Here is an 18,736-nt window from a genome sequence, read left to right as displayed (position 1 = left end):
AACACATCATATCTTACCTTCAAAATACACCACAAAGACGAAGTCTTCCAGTTACGACAATGATGCTCGTCAATCCGAGTTCGTTTTGCAAGAACTGCCGAAAACTTGATATTGAGCGTCTGTTTGGCGTTGCCGACGCAAAGAATACTAGAATTCCTGATCACAACGGAAGATACTATGCTTACATAAAACCGGGAGGATGTGGGCTATGCGATTTCTTCATGGAACGTTTACCGGAACGATGCAAAGTACGCGGCGCGGATGGCACATGGTCCATCGATATGAACTCTGCATCTTCCCCTGACGCGAGAAATCCTGCACATTTATATGTCGAATGCTACTCGCCTAAGCAAGAAGAGGGAAGCTTAGGAGGTCTACGGATGACCGTCTTTTGTGACAAGCTCGAATCGGGGACCGAACGTGTTGAAGTCTCACCATTTGTGTGTGTGTCTATTGGAGAGTCACAAACTCACAAGCTCCAAGTACCGACCCCAAGCCTGGATCTAGCACCGATATCTCATTGGTTAGACAAAGAAAGATGCACGCAACAAGCTCGGTGGTACAGCAGAAAGGATGACGCGAGCTTAGCTCTCACCGTTATCGACTGTGCTACGCGCACGCTTGTGCCCTTACCCAAAGAAGAGCTTTATGCAACCTTGAGCTACGTCTGGGGACGTGCTGTTCAGCCTACATTAGATGACACCAACGGTGACCCGTTGCCCCTGCATCTTCCAGATACGATCCAAGACAGCATCGATGTTTGCAACGCGCTGAGTATCCGTTATCTATGGGTTGACAGATATTGTATATCAACTGAAAGTAGCCATCTTCGAAGTCTGCAGATCAGTAGGATGGACGAAGTATACCAAAACTCGTTCCTCACGATTGTGGCATGTGCAGGGAACGATGCCAACTATGGTTTGCCGGGCATTTCGAGACGACGAAATCCGAATCCTTCTATCGAACTTGCTGGACTTGGCTGTATAGGAGCGCTATCACAGTCTATCGAGATTCATTCTAGCATCTGGGCGACACGTGCGTGGACGTATCAAGAAGCCCTCCTCTCGCAACGACAAATCTACTTCACGGATAAGGAGACATTCTTCGGGTCAGCTGAAGGCGTTCAAGGGGAGATAGGGGTAATTGCCAAAGCGAGTCTGGAGCAGTTTCTGCCCGAGTCTTTGCGTACTGGATATCCAGTTCCGGAAACTGTGCGGACTGCGCGGGACAAGAATCTCAGGAAATACTCACTCGGAAAACTGCATGAATGGGAGTGCATCTCCAACTACTCCACACGGACCCTGACGTATCAGGGCGATATTCTCAACGCTTTACTGGGTATCTTGGCATACTATCAGCGGGAACATCGTATCTCTCATCTGTGGGGCGTTCCGTTCTCTACCTCCTTCCCAGCGTCAGCGCCTTCCACCTTTTTCAGGTTCGATTTTAATCTGCGCTGGATCATTACTGGTCCCAGTTCTCGCCGGGAAGGATTCCCAAGCTGGTCCTGGACTGGTTGCAACGCTTATGTACAACATTTTAACATGCACCGGGAGACTGTGTATCGTGTACCTATGACTAAAGAGGAGGCCATTCATATCGAGGTAGAACTTGCATCTGGTCGGCTCTTGAAGTGGTCCCATTATCAGGCCGACTATGCAAACCTGCAAGACTACACTCAAGTTCGATCATCGAATGAAAACGCTGATCGGCTGAGTCGGTTCATCCACCTCGATGCGTTGACATCTCGGATCGTTGGAAAGCAGCGGGACGACGCGGGTGTTCATTACTTCCGTATCGACGCATCAACGGTATTTCACGATGAGCATAAGTACTTCGGTGCAGTGGAAATCTCAAGCTACACAGAGTCTAATGTAGAAACCGAGGAGAGTATCCCCGTCGGCTCACTTCTGGCATTACATTTCCCCGAACTCGATGACTCGAGCGTGAGAGGAGGTGTCAAAATGGCGTCGTTCTATTCGTTCCCCGGTGATGGATGCGCATTGCTCATCCGAAATGTTGGAGACCATTGGGAGCGAGTCTGCCTGTTGGCGAGTTGTCACGACTTGAAACGAGAGGAGGTTCATAAAGTCCGCAGGAAGATCCGGTTGGGATAAGCACGTGACTAGGGGTAGCTACAATAGGGTTCGCATTTTCTAAAGAATGTATCAGGGCAGGAGTCTATATCACCTCATGGTCTGTGAATTTATTGAGTTACAGTAGCATGTATACTGTAAGCTGTGGCCCGAATTTCACAGAGACGAATTTTTATTTTAGCTAAAACCGAGTAATTCTAAACTGCCATAGTGAAGATTGGGAATAGAGAGCATGTAGCTTTTTGGAAAGACTCGATGTAAGATGAAAAGAAATGTTCAACCCGGAGATAGTCAGGGAGGGCAAAAGAATAGAAACGAATGGCATCAGGTCAGATGTATTGCTTCTACCCATCATTAGTTGGAGATCTTAGTCAAAGTATAACGCATACATACGGCCTTCCATCCGGCCCAGAGATCCTGGTGGGCGTAGCGCTTGATGATCTCGCGAGCTTCCTTCAGGATACCGTAGTCTCCTACGCAATTGAGTTTTGCGGCCCGGCAGCGGGGTGGTAGGAGACCATCATAGTCGGTTCCGGTGTTATTCAAAAAGGCCCAGTATGCCAAGACACTGAAATCCATCGACGAATCGTTTTCAGGAAGTGGATAAAGTTTTGCAGCATCCAATGCTTTAGTTGCCAAGCCAAATTGGGTCAATGGACAAAGTTTTAATCCACATTTACCGACGTCCTTGGTGAAAGTATTATGCAAGGCGGTTTTGCACGTCTGCAGGAGCTCTTGAAGTACGGCAGTACGAATTTGACCAGCTTGAGCTATATCCAGGGTTAGCATCTATGAGATGGCAAAAGTAGGGCATCGTGCAAAGGAGAAAACTGAACAGGCCTGTAGCCTACATCAAGATGAAAACATGCAAAGTAGATGATCCAACGTCAACGTAGGCTCCAGGGTGTTCAATGTTTTTCGTGACTGATCTCGGCCTGTGTGCTCACCTTGGATACGGGCCGGGAAGTCAGGTCGGACATGCACCAACTTATCATCGTGTATCACGCAGTAACGCTTGTCTTTGTCGACGCAGATCTCCATGGCCAGCTTATTGACCAGGTATTCGTAGTCAGCCATGAGCCCGAACGCGGCCGTAATCATCGTAAAGTCTTGAAGATCGATGTCGGAAGGCCAAGACACGCCGCCGTCTTTGTGTTGTTGGATCCAGTTCTTCAACTCGGCTGCAGCATGTAGGAGACGCTCGAGGTCGTACTTGTCGGACAAGACTGCAATCTGTACCAGCTCCTGCTGCGACAGCGTTTCAGGTAGCTCTTGAAGTTGCCAGTGAGCAATTCGGAGGACGATGTGGAAGGCGTAGGCTGAATCCTCAGGAAAGGCGATTTCGGACATGTCGCTCTCAGCCCGATTGCCGCTCATCATGGCGTCCCAGGCTTTGCTAGCATGTCGAAAGACGCCTTTGTTGACTTGATAGGCCTTTTGACCATCAGCATGCTCCGGTGACCCTACTATAAGAGTAAGGTCGTACTGGCTGTCGATCGTGATAACTTCGAGGTTAAGATCGGTAATTTTTCTCTTGTTCTGGAGGTCAACTGCCTCATCATGAAACTCAAGTGACTCTCCATTGCAATACCCACTACCGAAGATGGAGTCGTCATTCGTAGCTGCAAGGGTGAATTGAACATCTGATGTATCCTGTAGGCTATCGCCAGGGCTGCCAGCACTTGATGGTGTGGTCATGATGTAGATGGCCTGGATACTCGTGATGGTTTTTGAGGGATGCTTCGTCGACGCTGTATACTCGAAAGTATAGGGTAGAGTTGATGGTAGAGTCCTGAAACAGATCACGTAGGCGGTAGGTATGTATATTACCGGTCGGACGATCAGCTAGCAGTGGCCGAAGCTGTCAGACAGGTGAGAGAAGCTTGAACGATACCATCTTCCCCGGAGTCGTCTGTTCGCCACCGGATCTGAGGTAATAACTTCATGTATAGTGGAAGTACCTTTACCGACTCCTTCGGGGATTGCAAGGCCACGTATGCCTATTGACCTGGTATTGCGGTACATTTCAAGACCTAGAAGCTTGAGTCGTCACCCACGTATCCCATGCCCTTCCTCCACCAATTCCAAACACCCATCTTCTGCATACTAACTCCGAAGTCTTTCACGCTCTCCACTTCTTCTAATTTCCCATATGCGGCATTTTCTCCCGCCTCTTTCCCTTCGACCTCCTTTCCGGCAGGCTTCCTGACAAGCTGGAAATCCTTGTAACGCAGTCTCTGAACACTTGCTACCCATTCTTTTACACCTACTTCGGAGCCTTGGCAATACATGATGCCTGGACAGCCACCATAGCGTAGTAGAGCGTAGATGTGACAGTTGGATGCAGCAGCTTTCAACTTGGCCACTTTCTTGCGGGAAGTTATGTGATGGGTCCGTATCAGCGCGTTATAGATCGGATGAGACATGCCATCGATAGGGGTAGACCCAAAGCAGAAAATGGACGTTGTGTTCGCAATGTCATGGTTTGCGAAAGATGCACGGGGATGAACGCGGCCGCACGTGACGTCACTAGCGCAAAATGATTTTCCAAGATCGCCGAACGCCAATGACGTGCGGGCGAGACGTGAGCGGTATTCTCGAACGACTTCAACAACGACCGTATGGATCGCTGCCGTATACGGAACTCTACGTATGGAAAGTTATGAAGCCTACTTTGCTTCATAGAGTCGCCGCCCCATCACCGTCGGTTCTGAGCTTCCTGAGGGCCCAAGTCACCAATGCATTCGAGCGACCGCTGGCGCAATGCGCACAAGTAACCCAGCAACGACGTGGATATGGGACGAATCCTGGGACGAGCTGGGCTTCTGGAGATGCGACATGCAGGATAAAGACATCAAGTTGCAAGAGGAGAGAGGGCAGTAGGGCATTCGCAACTTCGCAATGTCTCCCGGCCAGGAGGGTTTCGCAACCAGTCCTCGAGACTTCGCTCGCTATTCCACAGGCTACGGCTCTTTCAGTTAGAGACATCGACCCTCAGGGTCACCGCAGTTTCTCTACAACGCCTTCGAACAATGGGTGGAATATCTTCAACTCAGCAAAGATGCGAAAACTGGCCCAACTGCAAGCACCGCAGCCGCCACCGGATGAACCGTCGTCAGGTTCAACGGGGTTCGGAAGCAGTCTGGGACGTATAATGCGACCTACGAACGAGCTCAAGATGCGGTGTACCGAACTTGACGAACACGGCAATGTCACACTTGTTAGCGGAGAGTTCAAGAAGAGCGAGCTGATCGCCAAGGTACGCATGGCAACGAATCTATCCAGATCATACAACTGATACTTGAGAATAGTACGGTCTGCTTCCTCGCGATCTCCGCAAAATCGATTCCTCGCTCCTCCCACATATTCTCGTCCGGCCGTCTGCGATCCTGATAAACCTCCTCAACCTTCGTGTCCTCCTCAAGCACAACCGCGTACTTGTCTTTGATGCATACGGTACCACCGACTCGAAATCGCAGTCTGTCTTCATGTACGATCTTGATCTCAAACTCCGCCAGAAAGAATCCACCGTCAACGGCACCCTCGCGTACGAATTTCGAGCACTTGAAGCTGTCCTCATAAGCGTAACACTGAGTCTGGAGAAGGAGTTCGAAGGTGTCAGTGAGCCAGTGGTGAGAGTTCTGAGGGAGCTCGAGGAAGACATCGATAGGGACAAGCTACGGTACCTGCTCATCTACAGTAAGAAGCTGGGTAGTTTCGAACAAAAGGCACGACTAGTCAGGAATGCGCTCGAAGAATTGCTGGAAGCGGACGATGATCTCAGCGCCATGTACTTGACTGAGAAGGCTGAGGGCAAGACGCGCGAAGACGACGATCACACGGAAGTCGAGATGCTCCTGGAATCTTATCACAAGGTCGCCGACGAAATCGTTCAAGCAGCTGAGAACTTGGTGTCGAGCATCAGGAACACCGAGGAGATGTATGTGTTCTATTCTTCTTGTACAATCTCCTGTCACTAACTCTCCACAGTGTCAAAGCCATCCTCGATGCCAACCGCAACTCCCTCATGCTTCTCGACCTCAAGTTCTCGATCCTTACTCTCGCGATCACAGCCGGAACCTTCGTCGCCGCTCTATACGGTATGAACTTAAAGAACTTCATTGAAGAATCCGATCTTGGTTTCTTCGGTATAAGCGCCTGGTGTTCAGTCTTTGGCTTCTTTGTCGCTGTATACGGTCTGTCAAGGCTTCGAAAGGTACAACGGGTCAGCATGTATGGCCACGGACCTGGTGCGCTCGTTAGCAGGGAGCCAACCAGGCCGACTGTAGCTCCAGGCGGAGGATGGGGCCTTGGTGCGTGGGGTGGTGGCAGTAGAAACGGTGTCAGTCGAGGAGACATGGGCAGTACGATGCCGACCGGAGCACCGGATCTGGGTGGAATAACGAAGAGAGGTGACACACTAGCCAGTGTCATGGAAAGAGAAAGAGCGTTGGCGAGGAAGTTGGCCAAGGTCGAGCAGAGGGCTGACGATGCTACGAGACGTTGAGGTTGGCTTCATTTGCCTTTGTGGAAGGTTCTTGCATTTCTTCGCTCTGGTTTTGATCTCTGCTCAGATATCCCACCTCTTTCTTAGACGCTTTTTGTATGAATAACGCACGGGTTTGGCTGCATAGCGATGGCGTTTGGGACTAATGATAAGATGGGCACTCTTAGACGGGGTACTCATTTTGTATCATCAATGTATAGTAGTGTATAAGTTCATAACCTGCTCAGACCTGTCCGATTTTCCAAGCAATCATAGTTGGGTTGCATCCATCCCTCATGTTCTTCATTCCGTGAAGCCTAGCCTGTTGCCACTATGCGCCGATAGTCCTGTCCATGTCCTTGTCTCCACCATATCCTTGTTCTCTCCTCTGCTTCGCCGCATTCTCGTCATCGTCCTTCAACGCCTCAGTACCACCGAATCCACCTGCTCATGATTAGCCTACCATCCTTGATTACAACACTTGTTTGCCGTTGACGTACCTTCCGCGTTCGCTTGGCCCGTTGAACTTGTTGTCTTGCCACCCATACCGCCTTCTTGGATACTTTGTCCGTATCGAATCTTGTCTGCGGGGGTAATGCCTTGGGTGTTGGGCGCGCCGGGGTCGGAGGTCTTCTTGTTGACTGAGGTGCCTGTTGAGGGATCTGCGGAAGCCATTGGTTAGCACTTGCACCTTGACAGGGAGAGAGAGGAAGTCATACCGCCTAGTTGACCGGCTTCCTTCGCGTGAGGCTCAACAAATGTGTGAACGCCTTCGTACTGGTTCTGGCGCTCGCCGCCGGGCTCGGTGTCCATGAGCTTGTCTGACATGTTTGCACGTACGGAGATTGTTTATTGTGGGTGTGAGAAGGTATGTGCGAGGAGAACGTGTAGAAGTAATTGGATTGTGTGAGATGGTAGTGGTATTGAAGCTCAGAAACTCGAGGTATGGGGAAAGCTCCATGCTATGACGTAACCACCAAACGCCGAACGCGAGACGCGCTTTGCAGCGCCAGAACACCCTGGTATGATGACACATTAACTACCTTTCCTCCACGGCTCAACGGTATGCGTGTAAATGTGCGGCTATGACGAATCGAAATCGATGCCCATGGCGTAGCTGCGACAGTTGTTAGTATAGGCATGACTTTCTGGAAGTCCATTACACACCTTTCGTACAATCTCATGTACTTTGCGACGAAAGCCTCCAGATGGAAGATCTGTTTGGCGCCCATCTTGCACCTGTGCTCGTAAAACGCCGCCCACTTGATAACCTCTGGCTTCAGCGCATCTTCGGTCATTGGTATGAGTTTCCAGGTGAGTGTTTTTATGATGGTTGTAGAGTCGATGCAATGCGATAGCAGATCGTAGAGTGACGCGCGGACTTGCAGGAGGCGTTGAGGAGATCGCTCTTCGACGATTTGGCGGGCGATTTGCTGGATGAGTGCCTCCCAGTCAGGCGGTGGGATGTGCGTCTGGTCGGTGATTTTCTCGCTGTTGATATATTAGCTGAGGTTGAGGGTCTAAAAAGAGACGAAGCCATACTTCTGAGCGTGCACTGCTTCGAACATCAACAGCGCTTTCCTCAGGTTTCGCCCGCTGTCCTTCGCTATCCTCTGGTTCAGACTCTCGACATCCTTCCATCCTTCCTTCTTGCCCACTTTGCTCAACACGCTGCAGATCTCGGTCTCTGTAGGCGCTGAAACCCTCACAAGAAGCGTTCGACTCCTGATGGGCGCGATGATGTTGCTCGTGGAGTTGGCGAGCAAGATCAATCGCAAGTTGGGACTGTACTTCTCCATGGTACGTCTCAGCGCCGCCTGCGCATCTCTTGTCAGATGATCTGCCTCATTGATCACTACGACCTTGAAGCGCTGCTTTGCGCCCAAGTCGACCTGTTGTGTCTGTGCAACTTCCTTGAGCAGGTCTTGGACGACCACTCTGTCGTAGTTTCCGACATCTGAAGGTGTGATTTCGAGGTGGTATACGGAAGCGACGATGTTGAATTCGAGTTTGCGGTTCGTGGTAGTCTGGAAGACGCGCGCGTCGATCTTGATCTTTTCGACACCGGGGCCGTAAAGCTCTTTGAGTGTGGCGACTATGCGCGTCTTCTTTCCTGCGCCGGAAGGACCGTATACGAGCAGATGTGGGAAGTCGCCGCTTTGTGCCTACACATTGTTGCGTTAGTTGCCGCAATCGATGGAGGATGTCAATGTTTCCTTACAAGAGCTCGGAGACGATCTGAAAGCTCGGGATGGTAACTGAGCGCCTCAAGATTGCGTGGTCTATGCTTGTCTACTAAGAGCGCCATCGTTTGGGTAAGTCGTGGTGTTGTTCGTGAATTTGCGGCTATCGGTGGATGGTGAGTTGGACGCGTCCGGGCGACGCGTAAAGTGGTGGGCTAGCTTGGCAGCCCACACGTCGACGCCTGATCGCGCTCTTCATCACGCTGCATCCTAAAGCAAAGATTTGAGCATCTCCAGCACAGCGACTGGGCTTATTCAAACGAACGAGTCATTTCGCATTCTACCAACTGAATCAAGCCCGTTCACTGGTTGAGCCTCAAATCCATCACCGAGACATCTGTTTCCCAGGAACCGAAGTGAACTATCTGGCCGGCAACGCCTTTGACAGGACACACTTCAACTGACGAGATTTCTGCCACCATCACCCTCTGTTCCTTAGTCCATGTCCTTATTCTCTCTGATTCGACCAACAATGGTCGACGAGACGACCACCACACGCCCATTCGGTGACCGCCCAACCTCCTTGTCGACGTACTCGAGACATCCAGAGCGTACCGGTGTACAAATTCTGACTGAAGGAGTCGCAAGTTCTCTATCCGTGGGATCAGGATTGTTGTGCAAGCCGATATAAGTGTCGCCGATCCGCATTATACCGATATTGCGGCTGTTATCCAATGTCACCTGTCCTAGATCTGTGGGTGGAACAGAAACTTCAGCGACTAAAAATGTTCATCTTTTTCTGGGATTGCTTACCCCGAAGGCCGTATTCTTTGGATATGCGCGTTTGCGATGAACGACCCTTGTGGATGACTCTGGTTATTGAGGCGTCGAGGTGCAAGTATAGGATGTACAGAGCGAGTGCTGCGATTAAGAGGAGAAGCCAAAACTCGGTTCGAGGCATGTTAGACGCTTTGGTGTTGGTATAGATGGCTGACATGTCGTGCAAGTGGAAGAAAGTGGAGTAGGTGTCGATGTTCAGAAAAGTACGATCCGGGTTAACCTAGTCTGGAAGTGAAGGTGAAAGAGCAAGGCCGATCACGTAAGGGGGCAAACCAACATGGCACGCAAACGCGGACATCACCAGTAAGGATGTGCAGGATCATAACCTGCAGACTTGCCTGCATCCATGGATCAACTCAACGACCTCATACCGCTAGACCTCTAGCCATGAGCGCCGAACTCTTGCGTTAAGTGAGATGTCTCAGAAGCTAGATACCTACATTGTAGAACCAGGCGAGAGAAATGGCAAAGCCACGTTCAGTTGATATGGGTGGTGAAACAGTCGGGGCACAAGTACCTGTCGCTATCACAGAGTTCTATCACGCCGCGGAATCACCTGGATCATACAGTGCTTATCATCATGTTCTTCCTCCTTCATAATGAATCAGAAACACGTTCCAGTCACTTCATCGCAACTGCACACTTTCAACTGCCAGGTCTCAGGTGCGACTCAGAAGGACATCTACCAAACGGCAGCAAACATCCCGTTAGCTTCACTTCCAACTTCCAAAACGATATGGCGGTCTTCCATGGACCATCCACCACGCCTTCAAGCGAGCTGAACTCCTCAGAATCTGGTAAACTGAAGCGGAGAGTATCGAACGAATCAAACAACTGGGATGGTGAGTCCTCCGGCACAGAGCAATCGTTTCGTACAGCATACGCCGATATGCCTCCAAAGCCTAGGCAGACACGCTTCATCGAGCGATTTGAGAGCGTGAAGCAGCTGACGGAGAGTAACCTCGCTGTGTTACAGGCTGGGTATACGGGCGCACCACCACAGCCTAGATCGCCTTTCGACGGCGAGTTGCACCTCAGACCGTCTCCACGCGCAACAGCATTTCTCGTAAAACGCAAGCCGCTCCCAGATACAGCGCAAAAGGCACTCATAGAAATGAACGACGAGGCAGATATACAGTCACATGCAAAGAGCGCAGACGAAGCTTCCTATCAAAACCACACACTTGGACATGCAAGTCACGGCCGCAGACCATCTTTCCACCGCACAAATACCGTGTTCACGGATTTCTTGCCGTACGATCAAGTGCGAACTTGGCAGCAGGTTGATAATGAGGAGTATCAGGACCGACGTAGGCATTCTCTCTCAGCTATTGCGCTGGAGGGGATGAAAAAGCTCAATCTAGACCGCGATGCACTATCGGCTCATAGCAAGAAGACTGCGAATCAATTGAAGAAAGTGATCAAACAGCACATACTTGACAAGGAGAAGTCAACTTCGTAGATTTTGGACGTACAACAAGTTGTCGCGCGACGCATGTTAGATTGGGAGTCGTAAAAGTTGTGCTTGGTAGTAAAGATGTTCCTACGACTGCGTCTGCAAACTTGACATTATATGCAAACCTTATCCGCAAAAAAAGTGTTTCGTTCTCAGATTTCGTCCTCTGCGTACCAGCGACATCGCATGAGCAAAAAGAACGTCGCCCGACCAGGGACTCGAACCCTGAGCCTTGAGATTAAAAGTCTCACGCGCTAACCAATTGTGCCAGCCGGGCTATGATTTGTTGATGAGCAAATTCCACGCAACATAATACTAGTACTTATTATATCTACGGCGCATCTGCAAAGTCGAAGTTTGCCAAAGGAAGTTTGACACAAAGTATGCTAACCGGTTCCATGGGGCCACGCTGCGAACGATTTACCTAATGGTTGGTAGCAGTGGTGGGGTGGGTCCACGCATTATGCGTCATCGATTTCCTCCATCAAAGGGACCATACAGGCAGCATAAACAAAGAATGTAGTCATGTGCATACCTCACAGCTAAAGCGTCAAGCGAAACACAGAGAACAAGTTAATCTGTTGCTAGATGTAATTACACATCTCCCAGATCCATTTACAGAAGAAGGCACTTTTGTGCTATATATCCAACATGCTTAAGTCGTCATATCATAGATGCCCCAGGCAACAACACTTACTGTGGCGCGTTGACCTTTCCAGCAACAAGCGCAATGAGCGCGGCACCAACACCGGATCCATCCTTCGCGATACCGATCCTGACTCTCTTCTCGCCCTTTGCACCGATTTCGGGCACCGCACGTAGCGCCTCACGGATGTACTTCTCAAAGTTGGGGTAAAATTCAACGAGCGAGCCATCGACACCGACATCGATCTCGTCACCTTCGGTGGCTTCGACATCCCCACGTGCAGGCTCAATGCCTGACTTTTGCTCTGTGGTAGCTGATCCCGAGGACTTGTCCAGACGACCTGTGTTGATGACAATACCGGCGATGGCGACGGCAGCAAGACGCGCCGCGCGGCGACCGATCGCTCCAGCGATTTCGCGGACTGCTTCTGCGTCCTCACGGCTGACGGCGGAGATTTTATACTTATCAAGTTCCTGTCGGAGCATCTGGTTGCCAGGCTTGTCATCGCCAGCGCACACGCTGAGCAAGCTAGTGTCGAGACCCCACTGCTTCCATATCGGGCTATCGTCGTGAATTTGAGTGGTGCTGTGGACATCGTTTGAAGACGAGTTGTCGTCAGTGAAAAGCGGAACATTGGGGTCCTTGATGAGCTTGAGCAGGGCAAGACGTAGAAGCTCTCCCAAGAACATGCCCGACACGCGCTTTTCGAACATTTGGATTCCAGGGTTCACAGAGTCCTTGTCAAGCTGAACGTCGTAGGGGCTGTTGGGCAGAGTGCGGAGAGAATTGTCAAACGAGCCCCACTCAGTGTTGACGATCATCTCCCCGGTTGACTTGTCGTATGCGCCATCGCTGGTGTCCTTTGACATCTTCTTGACCTTGTCCAGCTTCTCAACGTAGGCTCCGTTGGTACCAGTTCCAAAGATGGCACCCAGTAATGTGCCAGTCTTGCCGGGCGAAGTGTATGAGCGCGCCATGAGGGTTCCGACAGTGTCGTTTACCAACGCAGCCACCTTGACAGGGAGGTGGAGCTCGTCAATCTCTTGCTGAAGCAGAGCGCATACATCCTTGCCAACCGCATCTTGAATGTCGAAGCCCTTTGTCCAGCGCATCAGCATACCCTTGTTGATTCCGATCTGGTGTACAGGGAATGAGAAGGTAAAGCCCAGGTTGAATATCTCCTCATCCTCTGGCTCACCTGGCTTCCCCTCTCTGCGCCTGAGTGTCCCAGCGTAGTGTTCTTCGTGGTGCAGTTTGAGGAAGGCTTCGATCTGTTTCGCGAGGAAGGAGAAGAGCTCTTTTGATGTCTTCGCGACCATCAGCTCGCGCGGGATGGCTACCTTGCTTTGGGTGAGGGAGAAGGTAGTGTTGCCGTGGAGCTCGATAGAGCAGACGCGGAAGTTCGTACCGCCGAGATCGACGGCCATGTAGAGGCCCTGTACAGCATTAGATGACGGTGAAGACCGGCGCATATAGGACCCATACCTTTTCCGTGCCATTGGGGACGGCAGTGACGTATGTCGGGATCTGGCTCATCTCAGTGCCTTCCTTCTCTAGACCCTCGTCTGCGCGTCGTCAGTGACCAATTGCCCACTCCATATTCTCGTGCGTACCCATCTCCCGAATAAACTCCTTGACGGCCTTGTTGACGGCATTGTCGTCGAAGTCGAACTCCGCGGCGACGCGCTTCGCCTGGTCTTTGAGTGTCATGCTGCGCTTGTGTGGGGTGTTGAAGGTACCGACGAACTCGACCTGCTGCTCAGGCTTCGGGCAAATACTCGGTTCCTGGAGGACGATTGGATTCCGGATTGTGAAGGAGGGAACTTGTTTGTTGATAACAGTGCGTAAGACGGCGTTGGAGAAGTGGGGTGCGAAGAAACCGGTACCCAGCGCTAGCAGCAGAACAAGGACGGTGACTACCGTGTGGGTCGCGAAGGGACTTCTTGTAGGTCTTGGGCGATCGGGTCGCGCGCTCTGTGTCGGGCTCTGAAGCGGGCGCGTGGCTTTATTGGGGCGTGACAGCGAGCTGATGCTCATTCTGCCCCGCGTTGTCCAGCTATGACGGAGAACGAGGGGTAGGCAAGCTTGGGCGTGCAATTACCATGCATGAACACCATCACTTGCATGCCAACGCCTTGGGATACGAGTCAAATTCACTCCCGGGGCGTGCAATTGGTTTAAAGGCGGGACGAGAGCATTGCCTCTCTGTCGGAACTCTTTGCACGGCACGCTGCGCTAGCGAAAGTAACCAGCGACCTAGCCGTCGGCATCGTGAAAGTGAGGAGCTTGAGCACGTGCACAATTTCCCGTGATCTACGTAGGCGGCTGATTCCGGAACAACGGCACTACGCAAAACCACAGAGCCCAGAACTTGGCAACAGCTTGATATCCTCTGTTAATCTCCTGCCTCCCCCGACAAGAAATCAGCTCGGGCAGACATCTCGCTAGTTAAGAACAGAACATGGGGGAAAATAGTCTGGAGAAAGGAACGTCTTGCTTGCTTTTGTGCTCGTCGGCCTACATATGCTCAACTACGAAAATGCTTCTCCATCCAGCCTTCAAAATGGTACGCGCTACGGTTGGTGTAGCTATGGTAGATATACACAGCACTTGGGAATAGGATAAGCCCATGGGGGCAAACAAAGGAAAAAATGAATGACAAGGTACAAGCAAGCAAAATCCATATGCATGTATCAAACTCCGTAGTATAGCAAACAAGTGGTAAAGGGAAATAACCCAACCTCCTCTGAGCATAAAACCCATGCAGACAAGGAAAACATGATTAGCGGGCTGCCACAGTCTGTGTGTGAAGGAGAAAAAGGGAGGCTGTTGCCGCCGCCGTAAGAGCGTTCTACAAGTATGTACGATATAGACAAAAGAGAAAACCCGAAAGCAAAGGCTTCAGTCGTGCGAGGCCGGTTTGTGTACGTCAAATGTGTCCCTTGCCGGCCCAATTCTATTCGTCATTAGGACATCCACCATCTGGACGAGCCTCTGGCTGTCCATGAAGCCTCCCGGACCGCCATGGAGAGTCTTGTCGGCCGGATGGTGATGCTTCGGTGCGTATACGTGTTTGTGGAAAAAGGTGTCGAAAGAGACGTCTAGACTGCTTCGCTAGCTGTCTTAGACGAGAAAGGATGTGTGTCGAGTGCGGACCAGTAGATGATTTCGCCAATGTCGTCGAGGTTGAAACAGTGTCCATGCCAGATGCCAACATTCAAAACGGATGGCCGCCAAATCTAAGTCGAACATTATCCCAATTACCGAACGCCAACCGGGGGACGGGGTCCAAGGCTGCTTTGGCTGCTGTGCGCAGAGTTTTCTGTGGAATCTACTGCTTTTGCGCTAGCGGAACTATTTGATGCGCTTCCAGTCAGACTGCGAACTTGGGGACGAGACTTGGGCGGGTAGAGATTGCTCACCCCAGCGTGTTGTTCAACTTGTTGTGGTGCCACCTCGTTTCCAGGGTTTCGTGGCATGGGCTGCCTCATGCCAGGAGGCGATGGCCGCCCGTTAGGAATCATTCCATTTGGGGGCATGCCGTTAGGAGCCATGCCATTGGGAGCCATGCCGTTTGGTGGCATGCCGTTGAAGCCGTTTGGCGGCGATGGTCGGCCCATGGGACGCGGGCCCGGACTGAGCGGGTTGCCAGGTGACTGGCTCATGCGACGGGCGTTTGGTGCAGGGTAAGCACCGTAGCCTGCGCCCCCTGAAAGCTCATCTAGACGAGCCGATGTCAGTGAGTTGGTTCTGGATTGCGCGCCCATAGCACCGCGATCGACGTGTCCGTAGCGGTCGGAGGAGTAGCCCATGAGGGGGTTGTTCATGATAGAGTCGTGGAGACCAGGAACATCTGCCATCAACCGAGCACTACTCCGATTCTTGTTCATCCCCGGACGTCCAAATGGGCCCCTGCCGCCCCTGTTTGGTCCAGGCGCGAAGCCTGCGCCCTCAGGGTTTTGACGAATCTGCTTGGCGCTGGGTGCTGAGCGGTTGCGACGCGACGTGACGCTCATCATGTCGAAGTTGTCGGGGTCGATGATTGGGCCTCCACGACCGCCCATGGGATCGAAGAAGTCATCGCCATCGTCATCATCGTCATCAAATCCGCCCATTGATGGGGGTGGCGGAGGACGTCCCCGACCACGACCCATCGGACCCATGGGAGGCCCCATGGGAGGTCCCATAGGACCGGGACCCATTGGACCACCACGTCCGCCTCGCATGTTCATCTCCTGCTCTCTGATCTGGAGTTCTCTCTGCCTAAGCATCAGTTCTCTCTCGCGAAGTGCCAGGTTGTTGGAAGAGCCTCCGGCGCTCTCATAGGGACCGCCATTGACAGCACCGTCTGGAACCATGTCGTCGTAGAGCATGAGGTGGGAAAACTCCTCAAGGTTGCCGGGGTCCTCGAAGGAGGGACGCCTGTTGGGACCTCCGTTCATCCTAGGAGGGTAACCGTTGGGGCCCGGGGGCGGACCACGACGCATCATTGGAGGACCTCCGTTGATTGAAGGAGCACGGCTTCCCGGGCGAGGGCCGCCCTTCATACCGTTACCGTTCATCATGGGCCCTTGGGGAGGGGGCCCACGAGGCATCGGCGCCGAAGACTGTCTGGGAGGAGGTTGCATGCCATTTTGAGGAGATTGTGTGGCGGGAGCTGGAGCAGCTGGGCGTGTTCGGTTGACGATGTTGAGGTGATGGAGTGTGGCATACAACGTCTCGATCCGAGGCACGGCGACACCAGTTTCTTGTGCAATCTTGAGAGGGGACCCGAGATACGTCTCGATTTCCATCGGGCGCTTGGCCTCAAAGTCCATCCACATGGTGCTGTTGTTGTCCTGTGGACGGGTCATCTCTTGAAGCGTTGTCTCGCGGAAATCGTCGGGGAATGTGCAGTTGGAAGCATTTGCAAGCGCGATCATCTCGTCGAGCACTCCGGTGATGAGAGCACGCACGCCGACCTTGTCCATGAGTTCAGCGTGGTTGGGTGTCTCGAATACTACACTGGCAGGGTGGAAAGCGATTGGACTGTGGAACGTTAGTTGATGATGTGCGACCATGGCACAAATGACATACCCTATCATTCGCTCGAACTGCTGCTGTCGTATGTTGGACGAGACCTTGCAGTCGACCTGTCCGGAGCTCAATGTCATGGCCAGGGCCTCGGCCATGTCTGACTGGATCTGCGCAGGAATGTTGGCATTTTTGTTGGCAGGACCAACCCAGATGTCGGTCGCGCCTTTGTGCTCGAATTCGCTAGCTCCGAGCTGCGAAATTTCTGCTCCCGATACCAATGAAAGCACGACGTTTGTGGGAAAACGCTGCTCGAGATAGGATTCAACGCCAAGGCTGTGTGTAGTGTTCATAAGGATGCACGTATGCTGAGGGGAGACGACCGACTCGATGATGTTGGCGATATCGTATACATCGGGCAGGGCTTTTACGCAAAGGAGAACGTAATCAAAAGGCTGCTTGGAAGAATGGGCGGCATCTTCGGGTGTGCGGACGACTGAGGATGTTAGCTGTACGTCAAGGATAACCGTGAGCTCGTTGCCTTACCAGCATGGGGCTTGAATCGCTCGTTGCCGTACAGGGCGGATCTGTGGGCGGTTAGTGAGTGGCCAGAGCAGGTGCGGTGGCGGGAGGGCGTACTTGAATGATATGCCGTACTGGGCAACGCTCTCGTATCCCGACTTCCATACGAGGGTGACGTCGCAGGCATTGGTTGCTTGCAGTCGCCATGATAAGAAGGCCGAGACGGCATTACCGCCCACTGGAGAGAGTCAGCAGTTGTTCGGGCGCTGTGATGACGCGGCCCAACGCCCACGATGCAAGAGCAGGCGTGGGCGGCGTATCTGGTACAAGCAGAGCGTGTGCGAGGGCAGCGGAGCCGTCGGCTGCCGTGCGACGCTCGCGGGGAGATGACGCACCTGACAGAATGCGTAATCGGGGGACTGCTGGAGCCATGTTGGGAGCGCCTTAGGGTGGGCCGCGAGGTGACAGGCGACAGCGGCGGCGTGGTGAGGGTGAGGAGAGCCAAAAAGTTGGCGTTGGGAGCGCGCTTCGATGTAGCGCAATTGGCGGGCAACAACGGACAGCGGCAGGTGAATTATCGATTAAGATAGTAGCGGAAACGAGTGTGCGGCGGCCTGGGAGATGAATCACTGGGGCGACTCGTAGCAGAACATTAAGAGAGAGGCGCGGGTGAGGAGGCAGGACGGGACAAGACCAGACGGACTGGGTCGTGACGGGCGCAGACGGCGGAGGGTCAGGAAGCTACCACGACTGCTGGCGTCGGGTCAGCGTGAGAAGGAGCGCACGGCGGGACGCGGGTTCCACGGCAGAGTCTCTACAAAGCGAGCGGACGCAGGCAGCAAAGATGCAGTGCAGGGCAGAGGACAGAGGATGGGTGAGGATGCTGGGTGTCGAGGCAGCGGTAGCGGTAGCGGTAGCAGACAAGCAAGCAAGTGCAAGCAAGGTTGATGCGCTGCCACGCAGACTGGCTTGATATCCCGCTGACTGCCTGCTGGTGCCCACTAGAATGCTTTGGGCACAGGCCCTGCACTTATCGCTGTCGACGCCAAATCCATCGCTGATTTATTATGGGCGGGGCCGTGCCCGTCGTCATTGTTTTTTTGCTTCATAAAAAGGCATATGCGCGGCGTGGCGTGCACATTGCGCTGACGGTGCTCATGATTGCGACAGCGCGAACGCAGATCACGCATAGGCTGCCATTGCCTCTGCGACGCGCTGCAAACTGAGCGTTTTGTTAAGCGTCTTGCTGAGCAGACGTGGAAACACGCTGGAAACAAATCCACCTCGCAAGCCCTGGCTGCTGGATGCGTGCGCGGCATCATCCCGGCGAGCCATGGAGATCCGCTTCGCCCACATGCACTCGACGATCTGAAGCCCTCGCCTATCACGAAAACCTGCTGCACCTCGCGCTTGGTGTCGAGCGCGCCGGCCATGGCTAGCTTTATGTCGCCCTTCCTACACGGCGCTGGCACGCTGCCTCAACCACCTGCGCGC

The 18,736-nt window shown here is 52.7% G+C and overlaps 7 protein-coding genes and 1 non-coding gene across 8 annotated transcripts; 2 read left to right on the top strand and 6 right to left on the bottom strand.

The window, feature by feature from the left end:
* Window positions 1-2,450: 2,450 nt before the first annotated feature.
* Window positions 2,451-4,522, bottom strand: J4E87_002017 (uncharacterized protein; the record flags this gene model as incomplete). Its single annotated transcript, XM_049373656.1, has 4 exons — window positions 2,451-2,569; window positions 2,777-2,866; window positions 3,044-3,847; window positions 4,150-4,522. 4 exons carry the CDS (start codon window positions 4,520-4,522, stop codon window positions 2,451-2,453), a joined length of 1,386 nt encoding a protein of 461 aa, XP_049237026.1.
* A 140-nt stretch (window positions 4,523-4,662) lies between these two features.
* On the top strand, window positions 4,663-6,603 carry J4E87_002016 (uncharacterized protein; the record flags this gene model as incomplete). Its single annotated transcript, XM_049373655.1, has 3 exons — window positions 4,663-5,355; window positions 5,408-6,036; window positions 6,087-6,603. The coding sequence occupies 3 exons, from the start codon at window positions 4,663-4,665 to the stop codon at window positions 6,601-6,603; spliced, it is 1,839 nt and encodes a 612-aa protein (XP_049237025.1).
* Window positions 6,604-6,913: 310 nt separating this feature from the next.
* Window positions 6,914-7,410, bottom strand: J4E87_002015 (uncharacterized protein; the record flags this gene model as incomplete). Its single annotated transcript, XM_049373654.1, has 3 exons — window positions 6,914-7,026; window positions 7,083-7,244; window positions 7,302-7,410. 3 exons carry the CDS (start codon window positions 7,408-7,410, stop codon window positions 6,914-6,916), a joined length of 384 nt encoding a protein of 127 aa, XP_049237024.1.
* A 255-nt stretch (window positions 7,411-7,665) lies between these two features.
* J4E87_002014 (uncharacterized protein) lies at window positions 7,666-8,890 on the bottom strand (the record flags this gene model as incomplete). Its single annotated transcript, XM_049373653.1, has 4 exons — window positions 7,666-7,699; window positions 7,750-8,073; window positions 8,125-8,747; window positions 8,804-8,890. The coding sequence occupies 4 exons, from the start codon at window positions 8,888-8,890 to the stop codon at window positions 7,666-7,668; spliced, it is 1,068 nt and encodes a 355-aa protein (XP_049237023.1).
* A 1,451-nt stretch (window positions 8,891-10,341) lies between these two features.
* On the top strand, window positions 10,342-11,067 carry J4E87_002013 (uncharacterized protein; the record flags this gene model as incomplete). The annotated part of the gene is made up of 1 exon (XM_049373652.1): window positions 10,342-11,067. One exon carries the CDS (start codon window positions 10,342-10,344, stop codon window positions 11,065-11,067), a length of 726 nt encoding a protein of 241 aa, XP_049237022.1.
* A 197-nt stretch (window positions 11,068-11,264) lies between these two features.
* Window positions 11,265-11,338, bottom strand: J4E87_002012. The gene has a single exon. It is a non-coding gene; the product is annotated as a tRNA-Lys (tRNA).
* A 416-nt stretch (window positions 11,339-11,754) lies between these two features.
* Window positions 11,755-13,744, bottom strand: J4E87_002011 (uncharacterized protein; the record flags this gene model as incomplete). The annotated part of the gene is made up of 3 exons (XM_049373651.1): window positions 11,755-13,143; window positions 13,193-13,272; window positions 13,321-13,744. The coding sequence occupies 3 exons, from the start codon at window positions 13,742-13,744 to the stop codon at window positions 11,755-11,757; spliced, it is 1,893 nt and encodes a 630-aa protein (XP_049237021.1).
* Window positions 13,745-14,967: 1,223 nt separating this feature from the next.
* Window positions 14,968-17,674, bottom strand: J4E87_002010 (uncharacterized protein; the record flags this gene model as incomplete). Its single annotated transcript, XM_049373650.1, has 5 exons — window positions 14,968-16,735; window positions 16,784-17,216; window positions 17,267-17,307; window positions 17,360-17,480; window positions 17,638-17,674. The coding sequence occupies 5 exons, from the start codon at window positions 17,672-17,674 to the stop codon at window positions 14,968-14,970; spliced, it is 2,400 nt and encodes a 799-aa protein (XP_049237020.1).
* Between the last annotated feature and the right edge of the window lie 1,062 nt (window positions 17,675-18,736).

Source organism: Alternaria ethzedia, assembly GCF_023757985.1.
Source record: "Alternaria ethzedia strain BMP 0044 chromosome Unknown scaffold_3, whole genome shotgun sequence".
In the NCBI taxonomy this organism is placed as follows: Eukaryota; Fungi; Ascomycota; class Dothideomycetes; order Pleosporales; family Pleosporaceae; genus Alternaria; species Alternaria ethzedia.
Note: the sequence above shows the minus strand (reverse complement) of the source record. Positions and strands in the feature narration are given on the sequence as shown.